Raw genomic sequence first — 20,847 nt, 5'->3', positions numbered from 1 at the left:
TTGCTGGTTTATAAAGGAAAGTTTTATTTTCAGTTATAAGGTGATTACAAACTCATCTAAAAAAGCAAAGATGACTTAAAAATATCCATATACATTTCATTTATCTAAAAAGCAAAACAGAAATTGCAAAATACAAACATTTACCATATACACAAAGGCTAGGGGATTTTAGGATTAAATTACAGTCCAGGATTTTTTTTCAAATACAAATGTTCCCTTTTGGAACACACAAAAAATGTTTTAAAATGTTTTAAAAATATTTTTAAGGTTTTTCTTTTCTTTAAAAAAAGTTCAGATGACATTTTTAAGGAGGCTATCATCGCCCTCGCCTCCTCGCTGCATGTGCTACTCATTATCACATTACTGTAGTCACAGTCGCTAGGAATTTAAATAATTAAAAAAACACCACTGTTTTTTAGCCAAATACATCAAACAAGATGGACCACCTCTTACAATGTGAAGTCCCTGGCAACATTATCAGGTAACAATCACAACATTACACTGGAGAAGAAATAACATCCTATTGAACAATGAGCACTTCAGAACAGTACTGGGATGCTGCGATGCCGAGAGACCAGCGCTGGCTTCCAGGACAGGAGCAGGTCATGAACTAACTCAACTTGCCCCCTCAGGTTTTGTTGGTTTTTTTTAAATCAGCCTCTCAACATAATTTTGCCACTGTTTGGTTTTTTTTTTTTTTCTTTTTTTTTTTTTTTCTTTATATATTGAAAAAAAATTCAACCCTTTCTAACATCTCAGCTGCAGAAGCAGGTACATTTAGGAACAACATTGTGCTCACTGCTACAGGGCTGAAGCCCTACAGAGCATGTGCACAGCTCCTTAGCATCATCGAGTTTTACTTTTTTTTTTCTTTATAAATAGCTTTATTTTTTCCCAATATTTCTTCTGGTTTCTCAAGTCAGGCCATGTTTTCCCTGTGTTGCATATGTGAAAGTGAGCAGCACCACCCCGCTGTGTACTGCAGCTCCACAGGGAACAAACCTCCCAAACTTGCCCCTTTGAAATTATCTCCATTTGCTTTACTCCTAAAGCTTGTGGTAATTAAATTCTGACACTTTGACTGATTATTTCAAATGACGACACAGCAGCAACACAAAAAGGCTGTGTCTGCCATTCAATTGCCCAACATTACCAGCAGGGTCAGGCTCTTTTCCAGGCACAAACCCTGTCACCCAAGTTTTCTGTCTTTGCCGGGGATGGGTGCGTAATTTGCTTTCTTAAAGTTTTCAACCTGCAAAATTTTGAGCTTGTCCCTGTTTTCGATGAAATGGTGTGTCAAGCTATTTCTGGTCTTGTTTTAGGACATGGGTAAATTGAAATTACCAATTCCCAATAACAACTGGAAAAAAACCACACAAAGAATGTGACTTTTTCTGTTTATTTTTTTAATAGAAAAAAACAAATTGAGATTTTTTTTTTTTTCAGAGAAGCATTGTCCATGTACACATTTTGTTTTGGGCTGGCAAAAAAGAGCCACAGTCTGGTGGAGGGTGTGGGGCTGGATTGGGCAGTTTTCCAGGGGGTGCTGGTGCTGGTTATATTCAAGTCTCTCTTGAGCAATCTTTCCCATAGACTCAAATTGACTGCTAGCATCATAAGAAAATTTTTGTGACCAAAATATGGAGCTCAGGGCACCTCTTTTGCACTAGTTCAAGGGTTTCTTAAATGTCAAGTGTCACCAAATCAACCAAATACTTTGTTTCTTAAGCTTATCTTTGATTATAAGAAATAAAACAAGCTACCAGGGTCTGACAGTTCCTGACCTTTGCTCATGCAAATATACAAATACACAACTACACGTCAATCCTAACCACAAGGCTTTGGATGCTGATTTTGGAGAAAACAAGTCCAGGGCAGCTGCCTGAACCCACACCACACCCAACCTCCAATGCCAGGAGACATGTGATGCCTACAAGGAGCCAGGAGAGCTTAAGGCTTCTTTGGAGAGGCCATGGTCCAGGATTTTGTTATTACTTTCCCTCTTCCACCACCCCTTTAGGAAAGACCATTTGGACACCCTGGCAGGTTGGCTCTTTGCAGGCAAGTGGTGCCTAAACCTCCTCAATCCTCATCCTGAACAGCTTGGCAAGATTTACACACGTGATTTGCAGCCTAGGAATAGAAGCAATGTCCCCACTGTGTGCGTGCATATGAGGGTGGAAGATTTCATCTACTAGTCTACTTAAACACAGATTTATTTTTATTCTTCTTACTGAAAGTGAGCAACTTCCATTGAATCTCCTTGGAAATGATGTCAGGGTCATCTTTCTTCCAAGTGTACTTGAGCTGCTTAACTAACTTGTCCACTGCATTCAATGCACAGCTTATTTAACATTTTATATACATTATGCCTCCATGAGTGATCCTGCAGGGACCACAAGACATGGAAGCTAATTATCAGTTATTCAAAATTGTTCAAATCCTTCTCCCACTGCTGGAAGTTTGCCAGTGATGCAACAAGTGGGAGCTTTGAACCCAAGTGTGACAAGCACAACCTCAACAAAACGGAAAGTCTCCTTAGCAAAAAAAAACCAAACAAAAACAGACCAGGAGGAGACTTGGAAAAGATCTATTGAATGGAGATGTCCATGTGTCTTCAGATCTACTTGAGTTATCTAACGCTGAGACAAAGAAGAGGAACCAGGAGCATCTGCAGCTGGGAAAGGAGGATGAACACAGGACTGGAAACAGCTCCAGGAGGTGCTGCTCTGGCAGCGACAATAAAAGCTCTGCTGATGTTTTTGGGGTTTTTTTTGGTGTTACAGCAACTGTAAGGCTGCACTATCTTTTTCCCCCCCTACTTTTTCTCATTTCCTCCTCTCCCCAAGAACAGCAGTGAAAATCAATTTTGCTGAGCTGTTTTAGCAGATCATACCTAACTTCCCTCCACCCCCAATACCAGGAGCTGCGCTGCTGCTGTGGGGTGGCCACCAGCACTGTTCCAGATGGCAAATACAGCTGCCAGGCTTTTGTATTTTCATTTACAACACAAGAACAAATCCACTGTGGACCTACTATCTCAAACTTGAAAGAGGACTTTTCTAAGTGTGTGGATCTGTTTGGACCAGATGAAAAGGAAAGCTATAGATGAGAAGGAAAAATAGAATTATAACAACAACAACAATAAAAAACCAGTTCTATTTATGAAATCATACTGTTTAAACACTGAGATAAAGACTACTGGTAAAGTCCTTTAGAACAGATGCTCATTCAGAGAGATCATCACTAGTGACAGGTGAACTGAAAAGGTTTGGAAAATTGAGAAAAATAAGAAACAGGTCAGAAAAATCTCATGGGGAAATGTTCCCCTTTACATTTCTACTATGTCTTGATTTCAGTTCAGCTGGAAATAAATACTGCTGAAACTGCTGTTTTCAAGCCCAGAAGACCCCATGAAGACAAAGGTACACGAAACATGAAAAGGTGTGCGTTTTGTCTTGGTTTATGCTGGCTTAAATCTTAGGGATCTGGTTCTAAAGATCTCATGTCAAAACTGCACTGTTTTCCCCAGATCCAAACCCGTTCATCTATAACTAGTCATGATGCTTTAACAGAGTTCCTCATTTACATAAAATAGGTCATAAGAGTTTAAACAAGTAAATATAGGAAAAAAAAAATCAGTTGTCTTTGCAGTCAAAATAGGTAGAAAACACAAACTTTCTTTAAAAATTATTTTTTAATAAATTTGGCAGAGGATCATGTTGAAATGCAAATTCATCACCAAGAAAAGTTTAGAAATCTGATAAAATCGTTACGTAAAAACCCCAAACTGTAAAAATGCAAATGTGCTCACTGGAACTCAAACCCCAGATAAAACAAGAATTAAGTACTTATTTTTTCTTTTTTTTTTTTTTTTTTTTTTTTTTTCTCATGGGAGGGAGGAGGAGAGAGGGGAACTGTTTTCCAGAAACAATGATTTCTTGGCTCTTGGTGAGTCCCAGCCCTCCCTTGCAGTCGTGCTGAAGAACACAGCAGAGCCAGGGAAGCTGACAGAGAGAATCTTCAAAGAGGTTGTTGCATATGTGCGAGACCTTTTCACTTGGAAGATGGAAGCAACTGATTTGAATGGCACAGTTTGTATTGAAATGGGGCTGGGTTCTATTCTCTGGCAGTTGCATTTTGAAAGGTGTAGTATTGTCCCTCTGGTTCTTCCCACTAAGACACTCTCCACAACACGGGAGATGCCTAAACACCCAGCTGACTTGCTGGAGACATCTTTGATGTAGCCAAACCATTTTTTTCCGTAACTAAAGCTTTTCTCAGCTTTATAGCACAAAAGTCACATGCAAACTATATTATCTCAAACACAGTTGTATGACAGACTATGTATTTTAAAAAGAAAGAAATGAAGCATCAGTGTTTCATCTGCACTCACAAAAACCATTAATTTAGACACCCTTAACCTTCTACTTCCTCTTCACCTGTGTCTGTTTACTGCAGACACTGATTGTAACTCAAAAATGAGAGTCCAAGCTGAAGCCCACTAAGCTAAGAGAGTTATCTTTGGTTACATTTCCTTGCCTTTGATTGTTAAAAAAATAAAATTGCTGTATGCATATTTCTTTATTTTGGGCACATTTGATGATACCAGTGGGCTCTCAGAATTCCTCCTGTGACCTTGGATGGTTTCTGGCACTGGCCAAGCAGGTGTCATTTAGATATTTGCCATCTCCAGCTGTGCAAAAATTTCCTTCAGAACTCTCACAATACAGCAACCAGAAAAAAGAAAACACAATTTTACCATGGCTTGTTCTGTTGCTGCAACTTAGCTCTCTGTTGTAAATATCTACAAATTCAAACTAGAAAGATTTGGAAGTTATAGATGCAGCATAGATGCAGCAATGTTTTTCTTTAATAATTAATAACTATTTTGGTCCATATCAGTTTTAAATCTCCCCATTTCTGTTACAGGGAAACCAACAAGTTAAGAAATGTTTGTGTTGCTGTGGCCAGTTAGCACACAGGGTGAGAAAAAATGAAATAAAGCTACTGTGTAGGAATGTTGAGAACTGTTTATGTTCCTGTTTAAATAAATGACAACCTCTGCCCTGACAGACTGAGCTGACAGCAGAATAAGCAGATACAAATTCTGCTTTTATCAAGCATTTCTTGTAAATATCTTTGGATAGACTACCATATATCATAAGAAAAACACTCTCTCCCTCTAATACAATGCCCACAAGACAAGGCTGAATTTTGCCAGAGAACCTGTTCCCAGCACAACCCGCTCAAGTAAAAAAAGAAAAAAAAAAGAGGAAAAAAAATAAAAATGCTTTTGTCCATGTTTCGGACAGTTTTCAGGGATCCGATTCCCCATAGAAACATTCACCTGCTCTACATAAAATGGAACCCCCATTCCTATACTCCTTGTAGTCATTTCTCCTCACTTCCCAGTCTCATCTGGAATGGTACCCAATTCCTTCTGACCAACACAAAATATTTCAGTGTTACATGTTCCCTTTACTTTAATTCCAAACAGCCCTGTTTCTTCAGCAGATAAGATTCATAAATATTTTTGCCACCCTCCAGCCCCCTCCCAAAATAAAATAAAATAAAATAGAATAGAATAAAATAAAGTAAAATAAAATAAAATAAAATCATGGTTTAGTCCAATGATGAGCAAGGAGACTGGGGGCTCTAGGTCCACTGCTGCTATTTAGTAACACAGGACAAGGGACTGACTTAGCCCTTTTGTCTGTTCCTTCAACAGCAATGACCTCCCTCCCCCAAATAAATAAATAAAGCAAATCCTGGTTACCGAACTTGGAAAAGCATTTTTGAGATACATGGATGAAAAGCACCTGTTTGCTGTGTGATATTATTATCATTACTATTATTATTAACAACATGTCTGTTATCAATACCAGTTACACTAGGTGAGTGGTTTTGTTCCTCCAGTCAGGGATGACCTGGTTTGTGTTCAGCTCTGGACAGTCGGAGTCTAGAAATAATTCCTTTATTTTTCTGCCCAAAGTCCAAATGAAGAAGTGAACACCTAAAGCACCCAGAGAGCAGGTGCTGCTTTTCCCCTCCTGGCTGCTCTGTGCTTATCCCTGCTGCCCTGGGGACAGGCTGCCCTCCCAGTTTGCAGAATTCAAGTTTACACTAGTGCCACCACACCAAAATACGGTTTGCTGGAAAACTCAGGAGCAGGTACTCGGCTCCCTGCTCACACACAAACAGCAGGCATTTCACTTAAGTAAAAATAAGAAATCTCAAAAATTTTAAAAACAACAACAACAAAAAGACTGAACCATGCCAAATCCTGCAAATGCCTTCCTTAAGTTCTTCTCAGTCGGTGTGACAGGGTCCCAGTCTGTCCCCAGGACTGTTCACACCCAGCTTCTCTCCATCCCTTGCAAACTCTCCACTCCAGCTGTTTGGCTATATCCTTATCCAGGGACTGCACTAAATACAACTGTACCCACTCCCCAAAGTGACCCTGACACCTGTCGTTTACCACAGTTGAACCAGAGGGTGGAAATACTACACCTTTGAAAATTCTCTTGAAACAGCATTTTTTTAAAAAATGTATCTCTCAACAGAGCTTCTTTTGTGTGTTCTGTAGGTTACCCTGCTCCCAACCATACCAGCACCTAGAATTGCTTTCTGAGACTTGAATGTATTGCTGGCAAGACAATCAATTCAAGTGGTAAGGTGTATAATATTTAGAGATAAAGATATATATATTTAAAAAAACCCAATAATAGTAAATTCTTGTAATATGTCTAGTCTGATATGAAAGCTCTCCCTCTACAGAGAGATGTCCGCTGTGATTACCTTACAAAATATTAAAAAAAAAAAAAACAACACACACACAAAAAATAACTTTCTCTGTGAGAAATAAAAATAAATCCTAGTGCAAATATAAAGCTCTGTAAACCTGGTCCTATGAGAATCTATGGTTAGTAAACGGCAGTTAAAGCAGGTTTATCCTCTCACAGAGAGAGCTCACATCATGGTTTCCACAATGATATGAGTTGGCTTGATCAATCCGCCATTTGAAGTTCCATTGGGGCAGAAGGGGGTGCCACTCTCTGTTTCTTTGGACCATCGATTCACTTCCTTGGGGGCAGCCACTGCCTTTATCCTCTGAAAGAGAGAAGGAAAGCAGAGGTGAGATGACCAGAAGGCCTCTGTGTGTCCACGTGCAGGATGCAGCATTCCAAGAGAATGTCAGAGATGTGTGCCTGTGGTGCTGTAAAGGATGTGGGGATCTGTGGAGCCTTCAACTCCTGCTCAGCTGCAGAGCCTGACCTGAGGCAAGGAAGTCAGACAGGAGGGAAGTCCCAGCATTATCCAGCAACCTGCACACTGGGCTTTCTGTGCTGCAAATGATGTGCGTCCTCCTTCCTCATTTAGAAACAGCTCTGCCTCTCAGCCCAGCCTTCGCTGCCAAGTGGCAACTTCTGTCCTACATCTCAGTTCACAAAGGAAGAACTGAATGGCATCTGACCAGTGTTTACTCTTTTTCCTTTCCTAACTTGGTCTTTGAGCAGTGTTTTGGCTACTTTTAGACTTGTCTCTCATGGTGACAATGGTGACAATGTAGGCAGGAAAATTAACACTTATGCCTTGGCCACAGCTGAAAAAGGCCATTAACACTTGGACAAAAACAAATGCAAGTGTTTGTGCTCTGGGAAATGTTTGGGTTTGGTATTTTTTAAAATTCTATTCTTTTTTTTTCCTAAGCCAAAGTGTCTCACTTTCTTCTCCAAGAATACCCTGAGTTGCATTTAAGATTGACTTGTTAGGCAAAAAATCTAATCTGCAAACTTTGAAGAGAATTGCAAAGTTTCATGCTTGCACAGACTCTAAAAACTTTCCACTTCAAGAAAAAAAAATTAGAGGAGCCCAGACTGAACTGCAAAGGGCAAGAGATATCCTGCAAATCCAAACCTGAGGGAATCTGCACTGTCAAGTCTAAATGAGACCCAAAGTTTCCCAAACACCAGGGCAATCTGGATCCGGTGTTTCAGTTTGAAATAAAATAAACACAAATTTAAAAAGCAAAAAAATAGCCTTCTGCTAAGAGGGTTTGACTTTTATTTAGTCCCCCACAGTGAAGACCATGCCTGAGAGACACACAATCCACAGGTATATCTGAATTTCCTTGAAATTCAATGAGTTTTCACACAGCTAGGTTTGACCTAGGTCTCTCCCTCTCTATCTTGCTTCCCCAGCGATTTTCAGGATGGGGCTTCAGCCCCAGCCCCTGGGGGCTGGAGAAGAGAAACTTAGACTCAGAAACACCCCAGGCCTTGAATGTTTGTCTGCACATGGAGGTAATGATTTGCCAAGCTGGAAGGTGCACAAGTGGGACACGAGTAAAATCACTTGGTGTTTATCTGAGGACAGAAGGCTTTGTGTTTGTTCTCTTTCTACTGTTTGCTCAGAGGACAGGTGATCTTTAACCGTCTAATTTACCTTACCTGGGCAAGGTGGCAGCTTTCCAAGCATTACTTTGTATAAAACAACAAATTAAAGCTCCCCTTCTCCTCTAGACAGAGGATTGTTCTTACCTCAATGAGTGACCCATCTGACTGAATGATGCGGATGACCATCACCATAGGGATGCAGATCATGGAGGAAAGGGCGAGAACCCAGCCCAGGCCAATTGCCCAGTCTGGGTATGTGTAGACCTTGTTGTAGGTCAGTGGTTTATACTTGGCCAAAGAAAAGATAAAGCACCCCTGTGGATGAGAAAGGAAAACAAAGTGAGGCTCAAAAAATGCTAAAAGCAGTAGGGCTCTGGTGCAATCACTGGCTCTGAGGAAGACAGGCAGTGAAAGACAGAGCTGATGGATACCATATGTATTTTAAACCAATGGGGGAATTTTTCTTCCATTTCAATCACTGGAAGAGCATCTGCATCTGCTTAGAGCATCTGCTGTGTTACAACAGAGTGCTAAGAGATGGGGCTGAACAGCTGCAGTTCACTGCCAGTTTTCTTCAGGGCTCAACTATTTGCTGTACACTGCAAGATTACTAGGATATTCTTCCCACCCAACAAAATACTTCAGTCCAAGGTCTGCCTCAGACTGCTCAAGTCCTTTTATTACAATTGCCTAGCAATCCTATGTCTTAAAGTAGGGAGAGTGAGTCTTCTATTCATGAATGCAGAATTTTGCCAATCCTAAGAAAAATTCACTTAAATGTAGCCAACAATTCATGCAGGCACAGTAGAGACTAGACAGCTGTCATGTTAACAGCTGACATCTGAGAGCATGACGTCTTTGAGAGTATGTTCAAGCCTTCAGCTTCTCTTTGCAGATTGGCCTCTGAATGCAACAGCCTTCCCTTGAAGAGAAGCAGTAAGAGGTGGCTTAGCACTGCCAAGAGTAAGACTTGAAAGAGCATAGGTCAGTACTCACCACGCAAAGAACTGGTGTAATCACAATCCAGCTCCATTTCATCCAGGGACCAGGTCTGTATCCAATCATATCCTCAATGGCATCATAAATATTATCAGCGCCTGTAAGAATTGAGCAAATAAAAGCCATGTAAATGCTGTAGGGTTAAAGCTGCTTTCCTAGGCTCCCTAAGGGGTATTTAAAGGGAAGATGAGGATGTCAGATGTATTCTTCAAATGCTTCCCACAGCTGTGAAGTTCAAGATGATTTTCTTGAAAAGCTCAAAGGCTGGGGGAATCTCTCATCCCACCCTCCCCTCATTATCTGGCTGCAGGAGTGCGATGCTAATCTCTCCTATTCCCATCTCACCCCTTCTCCTCTCTCCAGACTCTCTCTGAACTTCCCAGAGGGATCACCATGGGAAAGACTTGACAGCAAATGGTGCACCTGCTTCTACAGAAATCTGACATTGTTTTGTTTTTCTGAAGAGATGGAATACGTGGAGAATCAGAGAAATAACCAGTCCTTATCAGCAAACATCTGATTATTCCATAGCTCAGGCAGCTATGGAGGCCACTGTCATACCGAGGTGCTTGGCATTGCCAAAAGTAATGGGGCAGAATATACTTTCAGCTCTCTTTTTGTACTTTGTTTGGTTGGATTGTCCCTGCAGACATTGCAGCTCTGAAAGGAAATTCTCTGAGAGACAAACAAAAATTTTCATGGCTGGCCACACTTTCAACTCTCACCTCTAAACTTAACACATGAAAACGCTTAATTGTGCCCTTATTAATTAGCAATGGAAGAATACTCATTTTTTTGTGGAAAAAAACATTGGAGGTTGGATTCATCCCAGATGCAGATTTGTCTCCAAGAGGTCAGAGCAAATTTATATTAATGGCATGTGTCTGTTGCTGGGAAGAAGACTCTGGGGTGGCTGATGATTAAATATTTGGCTAGCAAAATTGTCACTGACTCATCAAAAGGTATCAGATGAAAGGATTCTCACTTACCATAAACCCAGGCTACAGCAATACATTCAAAGAATGCAACCCACAAAAGGCATACACCACTAGCTGCATAGTAGTCAAAGAGTTGAAAAACATACATGCCACCCTGTAAAAGACAGACACAATTGGTTAAAATCCAAGAGGAAAAAAAACCCCAAGAATTCAGGGACAGCTCCCAGTAACATCTACCAACATATCCCAATGACTCCTGTCCAACAAGAAGCAGCACTTAGCAAATAGGTAAGGTAAATATTTGGCATTACCTTCCCCAGGGAATATGCATGTTTACTACAGAAATAACTCCAAACAAGACAATGATTAAACAAAATTAAGCCACTTAATATAATTTACTGAAACCTTAAATCTTTCCTTCTTAAAAGTATTTTAGGATAGGCATTTAAAGAAACAAATGGTTGCCTCCTAACATTAACACCTTAAAAAGACTAAAAATGGAAGTCAGTTCATCAGGAAGGTCTTCATTTCATGAAAATAGTTAAGTTTTTGTTGAATAACTCTATTTATACTCTGCTGTTAGACTCTGCTTTTACTACACTGCACTTTCACTTGAAAAACTGTGGGGTTTGGGCATCTTTGTTACAGGCGCTATTTTACCTCCCACAGTCATGCTCTTACAGCTGTTTTTAAAATCTGACTTGGATTTTGAAGATAAATATCACAACAGTGCAGGCACTGGAACGTATTCCTGTCTTGTTTATACTAGAATAAGTCCAGTGGTATTTAATTAATTCAAATTTGTGTAACCAAGATAAAAATCTCTTTCCCTGCATGCCACTGGATGGGTTCTTAATGTGCCCGGCTGAAGGTTTCCTATATGTTTCATCATTTAGAACTAGATGTTAATATTCAGACTCATGTTGACTGGTACCTGAGATCAGATTGGATTTAATGAGATTCCATGTTTCTGTTCCTGTGACTGAAAAGGGAAGGGATATATAACTCCCATTCAAAATACTTTCATATCTAGGGATGAAAGATGCTCTGTACATCTAAAAAGCACTTCTCCTCTGAGTAGCTAATTTTTGCAGTCTCAATCATAGATAAAACTGGTCTGAAAAATGGCTAAAAAAGAAGGCAATTTTCAGCACTGGTACTACTTACCTCAGTCACCATAGTTAGTCCCAGAAGATAGCTAAGGAAACACACTATAGCGATGAAGATTTCCCGTCGGTAACCCTTCCTTAGGAAGGATGGGTGCAGATCAACTAATGACGTGATCTGTCCTTCAACTTCAACAAACTAGGGGGAAGACAACAGCAGAGAAATTACTTGAAGATTATCTGCCATGCAGTTCACCCAGGCTCCTGCTTGAACAAGCCCTCCCCAGCAGCCCCCCAGCCCTGTGCTCTGTGCTGCTCTCAGTAAAGAAATAAAAACAATTCCTTTGTAATCCTGAGGTTGGAGCATGGGGAGAGCTTTCAGGTTGGAACAAGCTTTTAGAATTTCTTTTTATTACCTAGAAGCCTTATGAGCTAAAAAGAGGCTCTGTAAATGCAAGCAACAAGGATGAAGGAGGCAAGGAGGCACTTATGTGCTTGATGACAGGAAGGCACTTATGTGGCTTTTATGCTGTCACTGTTCCAGATGAACACAGGATGTATGCTAGAGAAGAGGCAGAGGGAAAACACTCAAAAAATTCCAAGCTAGGAGAGTACCTCCCAGACTTTTTCTGATGTGCCAGGAGATGTCACAGATACTAGTAAGGTTAATTCCACAGTTTGGTATAATTCTGCTCTTGGGTTTGTTAGTGAAAATTCAACCAAGGAAAAGCAGACTGTGATGTGAAACAGCTTGACTGAACATGTTCTTTGTGGAGCTGTGAGTGGAGTACCTCTGGCTGAGGCTCTGGGTACTTCTGCAGCAATTATGGAGCTCTTCATACAGTCTTCATTCAATGATCTGGCAAACTATTTGCATTTGTAAACCAAAAATGAAACTGAATAAATGAGCTAAAAGTCTTTTTCTTGCTTCATGATAACTGTATTTATACTTACTTGCCTTTGGAAAACAATACAACTGTGTAACTTGAGTTAAGCAAATAACCCAAACTGGATTTGAATAAAAGTTTAAAGTTAATCAAAAACCAGATCTTTCTGCACCTGGAGGAAGGCAACTACTGAACTTCCCCAAGTAAAGCTATGGAAGGGATCTTTTGACTGATTTGTACTTTCAACCTGGCAAGGTACAAAAGCACCAAGCTCATTGAAGACATGAGGATATGGATTGGAGGTATCCACCAAGGCTACATCTGTAGAAAAGATCTTCGCTTTAAGTAGATACATCATCTTAAATAATAACCTATCATGGGGAACCTAAGACAGAGATTATTTCAGAAAAAGCTGCATTTTCCTACCTGGCACCTCATTGCTCTCACAGTGTCCAGAAATGCCCTATAACAACCTTGCCTTCTTCCTGAAGCTCTATTTTGGAAATACAGACTGTCCTGCGAACAGATTTTGTCCTCCATCAAATTTGCCTCCTGTCTTGTTACTTTGACTTGTGTAAAACTGGTTTTCTTTTTAAATGCTTTCCTTTGAGCTGATTTGATCTGAAACTGCTCTGGCATTCCAGAAACCTGCTTGACTGCACTCCAAAAAACCAGAGGGGTGGAGGAGAGAAATTAAGCGCTCCAATTAGTTTTAATCATTCTGCACAGTGAGGAGCTTTTTAAAATTACTAGACAGCTTCCAATTTGCATAAGCATAGGGTTGCTGAACCACAGCATTGGGTACTTTGACATTTTCTTAGGAGCAATTGAGAGTTGCTCACGAGAGTTCAAAGATTAAGCCATAAAGAGGTTTCTTGGCAGTATTTAGTCCAACATTCCTACAAGTAACCACTGGGAAAAATAACCTAACTTTCTGACTGAACTTTCTGATTTTTTTCATGCTCGCTAATTAATAGAAGTGTGTGCTATAAAATTAGTACAGCGGGAATCTGAGATGCTTTCTGGCCTGTTTGGAGGTACTGAATGCTTGCTGCTGACGTGCAAGTCAGCAGGATCCCACATTGCTCAGCACCTCCAAGCCCAAGGCCACCAAAAAAGGCTGCAGCTTTGTCCTCTCACTGTTCTTGAAGCCACCCTGGATATACTAAACAAAACATTATGTGCTTTTTTGTACCTCCTGCTGACTTTGCTTTTCTTTTTTGGCACTTGGCAACCATCAAAACCCATACTGCTAGTAGTTATTAATTGTTGTTTTTTTAATGATGGTGTCTACACCCTGCAGGTGTTCTCAATGGCACAAAATACTCTGTGGAACAGACTGCTGCAGTCCTTTATGCTTTAAAATTATTAGGCTTTTTTTTTCCAAAGTAAGAAAATACTGTGACCAAAATGGTGGTATTTTGTGGCCAGGCTAGGACTGAAATTTAGGTTAGGGAGTACTGCCCTAGTGTGGTAGACCCCACTATCTCTTGATTTGACAAAGACTTACTGAGCAACACAATATTATAAATCAACAGTTGTAGATTCATCAAGTGTAGCCTCTACACTAAAAAACAATGCAGATGAATTCCTCTCAAGCAGCATTAGAGATATTCTCTTCTTAACTAACGCCTATAAAACCAGCTTTTCTCAGTCAGCAGTGCTGACACATTAAGTCACACATCCCTTATCCATTGTACTAACCTGGCTATCCAGTCCAAGCAACAGAAGCATAATAAAAAAAAGGATTGCCCAAAAGGTGGGCAGTGGCATCATGGACACAGCTTTTGGGTAGGCAATGAAGGCCAGGCCTGGACCTAGAGAAAGAGAAAATAGGGAGTGGGGAAGGGAAGAAAAGTAGTAAATACCAGCTCTTTGGTAAAGGGAGCCACCCTCAAATTCAGGAATGCCTGGTTCCGTTCAGATAAATCCAAACGCAGCTGGAAATACCAGAAATGAAACAGTTTGGCTCTTTTATCTGAAATCGAAGCACGCATGACTACAGCAGAAACCACAGGCAAACCCCCGAGGCCAGTGCTAACAGATCTCCAGTTTTAAAATCTGTCTCAAACATGTCAGTGATGGAGGTGCCCTACACCTGCCCTGCATGGACACAGAACAGTCTTGGGGGCTGGGGGACAGGGGGTGACCCAAGAGAATGGCAGAATCCCAATCCTAGCCCACATGGTCATGATGAACATGATGATGATGAAACTCCTCTGCATGCAGGGAAGAGGACTCTGCTATAAACATTCCCTGGGATTTCCACTAATGCAGCCACTGCCTCCCTCTGTATGCAACCTCCAAACCCTGCATGGCTTTTCTAAACTGGGGTTTGCACTCCAAGGAGTTTGCTCCTTCTCTTCTGCAAACCCTTCCTGCTGCACTGAATGGTCAGGCTACTCCTAATTTTATCAACTGAAAATTGAGGAAACTGCTGTTAGGAACGACTGGGGTGTGAAATCACTCTGTGTAAAATTGCTTCCCCGTGCTGTTACACCATCTGCCCCTACCCAGGCCAGCCTACATGGACCTGCTGCGGTGACACTGAGCATGACCATCAACACCTCCAACAGCAGATCAGGCTGCAAGTGTAGGAGGACCAGTGGGGCTGGGACTGAGTGCCCAGGTTCTCTGCTCTGAAGCCCAAAGTGTGGAGTGCTCCTCCCTAGGTGGGGTCTCGCCTGCCTTGTGACCAGGTGTCACCTCCCTTGTACCCACACACGGAGCACAGGCACAGTGCTCGTCTCCAGAGGCACCCTCACCTGGAACCAGGGGCTATCAGCTGTCCTTTGTGAGAGCTTTTGTGGGGAGAGGAAGAGCCTTCCACCAGTGGGAGACAGGAACACTGGCAATTTGGCATTTACAGCAGGCTCTCAGAGCCGATTAAGAAATTTGGTGAGGCTGACAAAAAATTCTGAGGGTGGATTACGGTTCAGAGTGAAACCAGGAATGCCTGGCTCATCTGCTTGTTTACTTTGAGGAGCCTTCAAAGTGCCAGCTTTCAAGTGGATTAATGTAATTTTCAATGGGAAAAAGAATTTTTTTAAGATGCTGTAGTGTGGGGCCAAAATTCTTATCTCTGATCTGTACAGAAAAATCTCTAACACTGCTCTTCCTACCTCCCACTTTTCCTTTCCAACAAGAAAGATGGAAAAAGAAGCAAGAGAAAAAGGTAAAACGAGATGATTTTTTTTCTCAAACTAAAGAAAACTTTAAGTCACTGAAAGTATTTGAACATAAATAAATACAAATTAGCCAACAATCAAACAACTAATTTTATTTTAAATGAAACACAACTAAGATTTTGCACGACAGAAGATACCAAAAAAATTGATGAATGTCTCAAATTTTGGGGAGCTTTGCTTTTTTTCACCCTTAATTCAGTGGATACAGTAGATCCTCTCTGAGGGAGAGCTGCTAACAGATGGCATCTGCAGCGGATCTGTGCAACCAGTGAGACAGATGTAAAACTGCTCTCCTCAAAATTTGCTGCAATTCTGTAAGCTTTGGCCAGTGAAACTGTTCATGCACTGTGATATCAACTAATACCAAGTGCCCTAAGCCCTGAGCTGATTTTGATTTTCCTTTGAAACTAAGTGTTGAAATATAAAAAGAAAAAATCCATGTGAAAGAAAATGTTCCTGGCAAGCCCTCAACTGAAACATAAATAATCTAAAAATTGTATTTAATTTGAAACCCTGTTGTTTTGAAGGGTGTTTTGCAAAAGTGAAGCACTTGTGGCTGCTATTAAAAGCCAGTGAGGACTGCCATGATCCCAGCCCACGCACTGGCCGATTGCCATGGGCTGCTGTGGCATGACTGGAAAGCTGCAGAGGCAGAAACCAGGCAGGCACCAGGAAACCCAAGGCATTATTGTCAGACATTCTTAATCTGAATTTGTTTGCAAATGGAATTAAAAAAAAAAAAAAAAAAAAAAAAAAAAAAAAAAAAAAAAAAAAAAAGGGCAAATCTTGTGCTGGTGTAAAAGTGCTACAAATTGCATGGGTGGTAAAATATTTTTTTCCAGCCAAAGAGAGATCACATGGATTAGACAGGACTCACTATGGTTTTGTTGAGCCCCCACTGCTTTCCTCTCTATCTTTAAAGGAATTTCTGAGAAGAAAAAAAAAGCCATTTATTTAAAATCTGTTTTCACTGAGGAGTCAGAGAAGTCTGAGTTAACTGTTAAGTAAACCTGCTAAAGCTCCTGAAGGCCAGCAGTGACCAGTGCTTTCAGCAGGAGCCAGCCCTGGCTGACAAGTGTGTCCCAGGCACACGGCACCAATACTGAATTTGGCACTGGGAAAAAATGTGGCCATGAGATTCTGCTGTCAGCAAATTTGCTGATGTTCCCGTGGCTTTCAGAAGGGCAAACAAACAGTGTCATGGATAGGGAGGAGGAATTTAACTCGCTGGGCAGAGATGGGGTCTCAGCCCTGCAGACAACATCTTCTGCCAAGTGCTGCAGCCAAGTGGCAGCACCTCTGCTTGCTTTGTCCTGACCTAGGGGAGCAGTTCTGACCTTGCATCAAAAGAAATCAAAAAAAGCAAGGCCAGAAAAGAGAGGGTCAAGCACCTGCTGAATCCTTCTGTGCTCAGAAAAAGCAATGAAAACTTCTCCCAGAGCCCCATGCAGGTCCTGGGACACTCATCCCAGGGGTACCAAGTGTCTTCAGCAGCTTGGCACTTATCTCTCTGAGAAAGGCAGCAAGAAAACACATGGGAAGTGTTTTGGATACTTTTGGATAATTTCAGTAGTGTTTACTGTCATGTAAAAATGTCCCCTAGGACTTAGCTGAAGACCAGCAGTAATGGGCACCCACTGCATGGTGAGACAGTTGCAATCTCTGGCCATTGGTGACATGGATTTAAATAAAGGAGTAGATAACAAAATATGCAAAAAAATCAAAAGTCGGGTTCAGAAGCTAGTATGTGCCCTTGCTGTCTCTATAATAAGCTATCAAACCCCTCCTCTAAAAAAATGTTTTTTGAGGTGATGGAAAAAGGCTATTTAAACACTAAGTGAGCTAATTTGTGTTTAAAGGTTACTTAACAACCCAGTGTTACTATAGAATTGTTTAACTCTAGAAATGTCAAGTGACAGGAATGTAGCTGCCTCTATCAGAGATATAATATAAAAAATTAGAATAAATATTGACCAGATAAAAACCAAATGTACAAATACTACTCTTGGAATTGATCCACCTATATAGAAATAAAAAAACCCAGGGCTATTTATGATTCATTCAATAGGATTATTCCCTTGCTTCCTGTTTCCAAACAAAGCAATCAACCTCCGATCAAAATAAGCATTATGGCCAAGATTGTTACTAATTGTACTTGCAAGAGCTATGCCAATTGCAGCCACCCAAGAGTCCAGCGGTGCCATCAATGTCATTAGTTTTTCATTAGCCCTTGTGAAGTGAGACATTTTTCTTAAAGACTTAATTCCAGAGCCATGTGATTAGAAGATATATTGACTTTTTCATTTTAATAGCATGTTTGCAGAAGAAAGCTTTCAAATACTATGCAGGTGAATTAAAAGGGCTTAAAAAATTAGAAGGAAATATCAGAAGTGTGCACTCAGGTGACATTGTTATTACTAGAATCTGATTAGCTTTAAGCCTCATGGCTGTCAAGGCCTGATTCATTATTTTTCCATGGTAATTCCCAACTAATCTGTCTGTTCTATGTGAAAACACATGGTTACACCTGCCCTCACGGACTAGAAATTCATAGAGGAAAAATGTCATCTGTTTTGTTTGAGATACAGCCACAAGCTATGAGGATTGAGCTTCTACCTCTGCATGTGCATAGCTGGATGTTAACGGGAAGGACGCTTCTGAAATAAGGGAGGAACTTAAGTATACATCAGGTTTCAAAATGGATTTTGACAGTTCTGTCAACCTCACACTGAAGCTACAGAGCACAAATGCAGGATTGTAACACCTAGAGTTCCTGCAGGTGAAATGGTCCACAAAATCCTGGAGATGGAGTTCTCCAACTTCTCCTGCCTTTCAGTGAGATTTGGGAATGTATGTGCATGTGTGTCCCTTCAAAAGGTCAAGGTACTAATCCTATTCTAGTGCCGTGAGCAAGCCAAGACTAAGCTATGAAAAATACATAAACACTGGCAATATGCATTTGAATGAAAATAAAGGTAGTCTGAAAAGAAGGATGGAATAAATTCTTCAATCAATGACATTCTGGACCCTGGATAATGGTGTAGTTATCTCTAATCTCAACTCAACTTGATTAGCACACTCTAGGAAATGTGTTTGCTGTCCTGTTAATCAAGACAGAGTAGACAGTACAACCCCAGCTAACCCTCACTGCTCTAGATTAAAGCCCAGATCAACAACGTGCTTATTTTTTTCTGGCAATTATGGGAAAGCTTGTTCTGTTTTATCACTTAGATGTTAGCTGATTGGGTCTGCAGAACTTTGCTCACACGCTGGGCGGCAGTGCCCACCACCACTGCCACCAACACCATCGTACCTGACTCTGCCACATCAGCAATGTTCACCCCTTGCTCTTGTGCCATGAAGCCCAGGACGGAAAAAATTGCGAAGCCAGACACAAAACTGGTACCACTGTTCAGGCATCCCAGCAGCAAACAGTCCCTAAGTCACACATATGTCATGGAGCAAGTTAATTAAAAAAAAATTAACCCATTGTCCCTACTTTATTTACATCATTTAGCTAAAACACTAAACCCCCTTGGATGGAAACTTGCCTATAGCAGTTGTATTTGTACTTGTTGTAGCTCCCCAGGGAAGTCATTGCTCCTAAGCAGATTGCATATGAGAAGAAGATTTGTGTCCCTGCATCTATCCAGACCTAAAGTGAAAGATAGAAATACTGTTATTACCAGCATTGTTGCATTGCAACAATCAACACAAACACACAGTTCAAACTAAGCAAAATCAACAAAATAATTGTTTCCATTGAGGGTGAGAGCTAAAGGACCAGGGAGACAGAGAAAGAGAGGAACACATTTGCAAATTTGGCTTTCACAAGGAAAAGAAAATTAAAATCGTTAGCATCAGAACCCAGAAGAACATAATCTCTCCAATAGTTTTTGTTTCTCCTCCCCAGAGATGCTCATTATTTCTAGTTTCAGCTGATCCCTCCTGTTGGCACAACAGTAAACGTGTTTCAGTGCAATAGGAAATGCAGAAGTATTTATAACATTGCTCATTTCTCTTGTAACTCATTTCAGTTAGAGTCAGCCGACAGACTCCTTAAACTGAGGATGTGAAAAGCTTGAGAAACAGGTTTGTGTATTTGGTTTGTTTATTTTTCTAGCTTTCTGGTTGTTTTTGTACCTGTTCAAATGCGAGATAAGAAGTCATAGGGATGAGGGGAAAACAAGCAAAATACAATGCACTTTATAAGATACATATCTGATCTTGGTCTCATGATTCTTTGTCCTGACTACATTAAAAAAAACCCCCACATACAGAGTGAAATCACCGCACGCTATGAACTTCTTGGCTAGTAAATACATAGCAAGCTATCAAAACACATCCTCTGAATCCCATCTGTTCTCTTCTTTCTGCAAATTCAAGTCTACTAACACCAGTGGAAACCACCAAGGAGTTTGAGTAAGTGAGAACGTAGACTGAGGACCATTACCTCCTCCCTCCCACCATCACTTCCTAGCACCTTGCTGACTACTGTCTCCTCAGAGTGATGCTTTTGCTAGACCGTGGGCGGGAGCCGGCCAGCTCACATGATCCTCTCCTACATTATCTGCTAACTCTGGTTTGGACTAACAGTAGATCATAAAAATGATAGGGTCCCACAAAAGAAGATTATATCATAAAATATAACGTCTCCTGCGAAAAGGGTGTCATGTAAAAGAGGACAAGATTAGACAATGAACCAGATTTTCATGATATTTCTTTCAATTACCCTTTTCCTACTTTAGTTCTTTAGGGATCATTGAGTTTTATTTTAACCAAATACACATTAGAAAGAAATAGCAAAGACAGATGTTATTTCTTATCATTCTGACCAATATTTTATTATTTTCAAAGGTCTCTTGTTTTCTTTTCTTTTTTCATAGGGAAAGATTGTATTTTTTTTTTTTTTTCATTTATTACATGAACACCATTGGCTGAAACAATGTTGATCTGTTCAAGTGTCCCGTAATTGCACTCTGTGAGCACAGACAGAACTTCTATCTATATAGAAAGAGTAAGCCCGGCTCATATGAGCCAGGGCTAAGCAAACAGTAGTTCCTGTGCCTCAGAAAGCATTTTCTCCACCTTTGCATGGCTTTTCATTCACTGCTCTCCCAATCTCCTCCTATTGAGAGTGGGAGATAAGTGACACTGGTACTCACAGTTGTTGTTTGTTGTTCCATCTGTGAAGCTCATGTATCTCTCCTTTGAAACTAAAGACTATCCTCATTAAAAAAATGCATCTCCCTTACCTTACCAACAAGAAAGCTGAGATTGTATAACGGGACAGAGTCTACAGCCTCAGAGTCCTTTGACACAAAAAAAAT

The 20,847-nt window shown here is 40.7% G+C and overlaps 1 protein-coding gene across 6 annotated transcripts in view; it reads right to left on the bottom strand.

Annotated features, from left to right (window-relative positions):
* Positions 1-20,847, bottom strand: part of SLC6A6 (solute carrier family 6 member 6) — a gene marked incomplete at its 3' end in the record, with an annotated part of 57,951 nt that continues 37,104 nt past the window's right edge. For all 6 annotated transcript variants that reach the window (XM_083869223.1, XM_083869222.1, XM_083869221.1 and 3 more), the window contains 8 exons: positions 19,069-19,172; positions 18,831-18,955; positions 14,034-14,146; positions 11,504-11,641; positions 10,388-10,490; positions 9,396-9,496; positions 8,544-8,714; positions 1-7,113 (listed from right to left, as the gene is read on the bottom strand). In XM_083869223.1, the coding sequence (XP_083725349.1) occupies positions 6,973-7,113; positions 8,544-8,714; positions 9,396-9,496; positions 10,388-10,490; positions 11,504-11,641; positions 14,034-14,146; positions 18,831-18,955; positions 19,069-19,172 (996 nt within the window). The remainder of the gene's footprint in view (positions 7,114-8,543; positions 8,715-9,395; positions 9,497-10,387; positions 10,491-11,503; positions 11,642-14,033; positions 14,147-18,830; positions 18,956-19,068; positions 19,173-20,847) is intronic.

This window comes from Zosterops lateralis (genome assembly GCF_965231275.1).
Source record: "Zosterops lateralis genome assembly, chromosome: 11".
Classification (NCBI taxonomy): Eukaryota; Metazoa; Chordata; class Aves; order Passeriformes; family Zosteropidae; genus Zosterops; species Zosterops lateralis.
The sequence above is the reverse complement of the archived record's forward strand: the minus strand, read 5'-3'. Positions and strand labels throughout refer to the sequence as shown.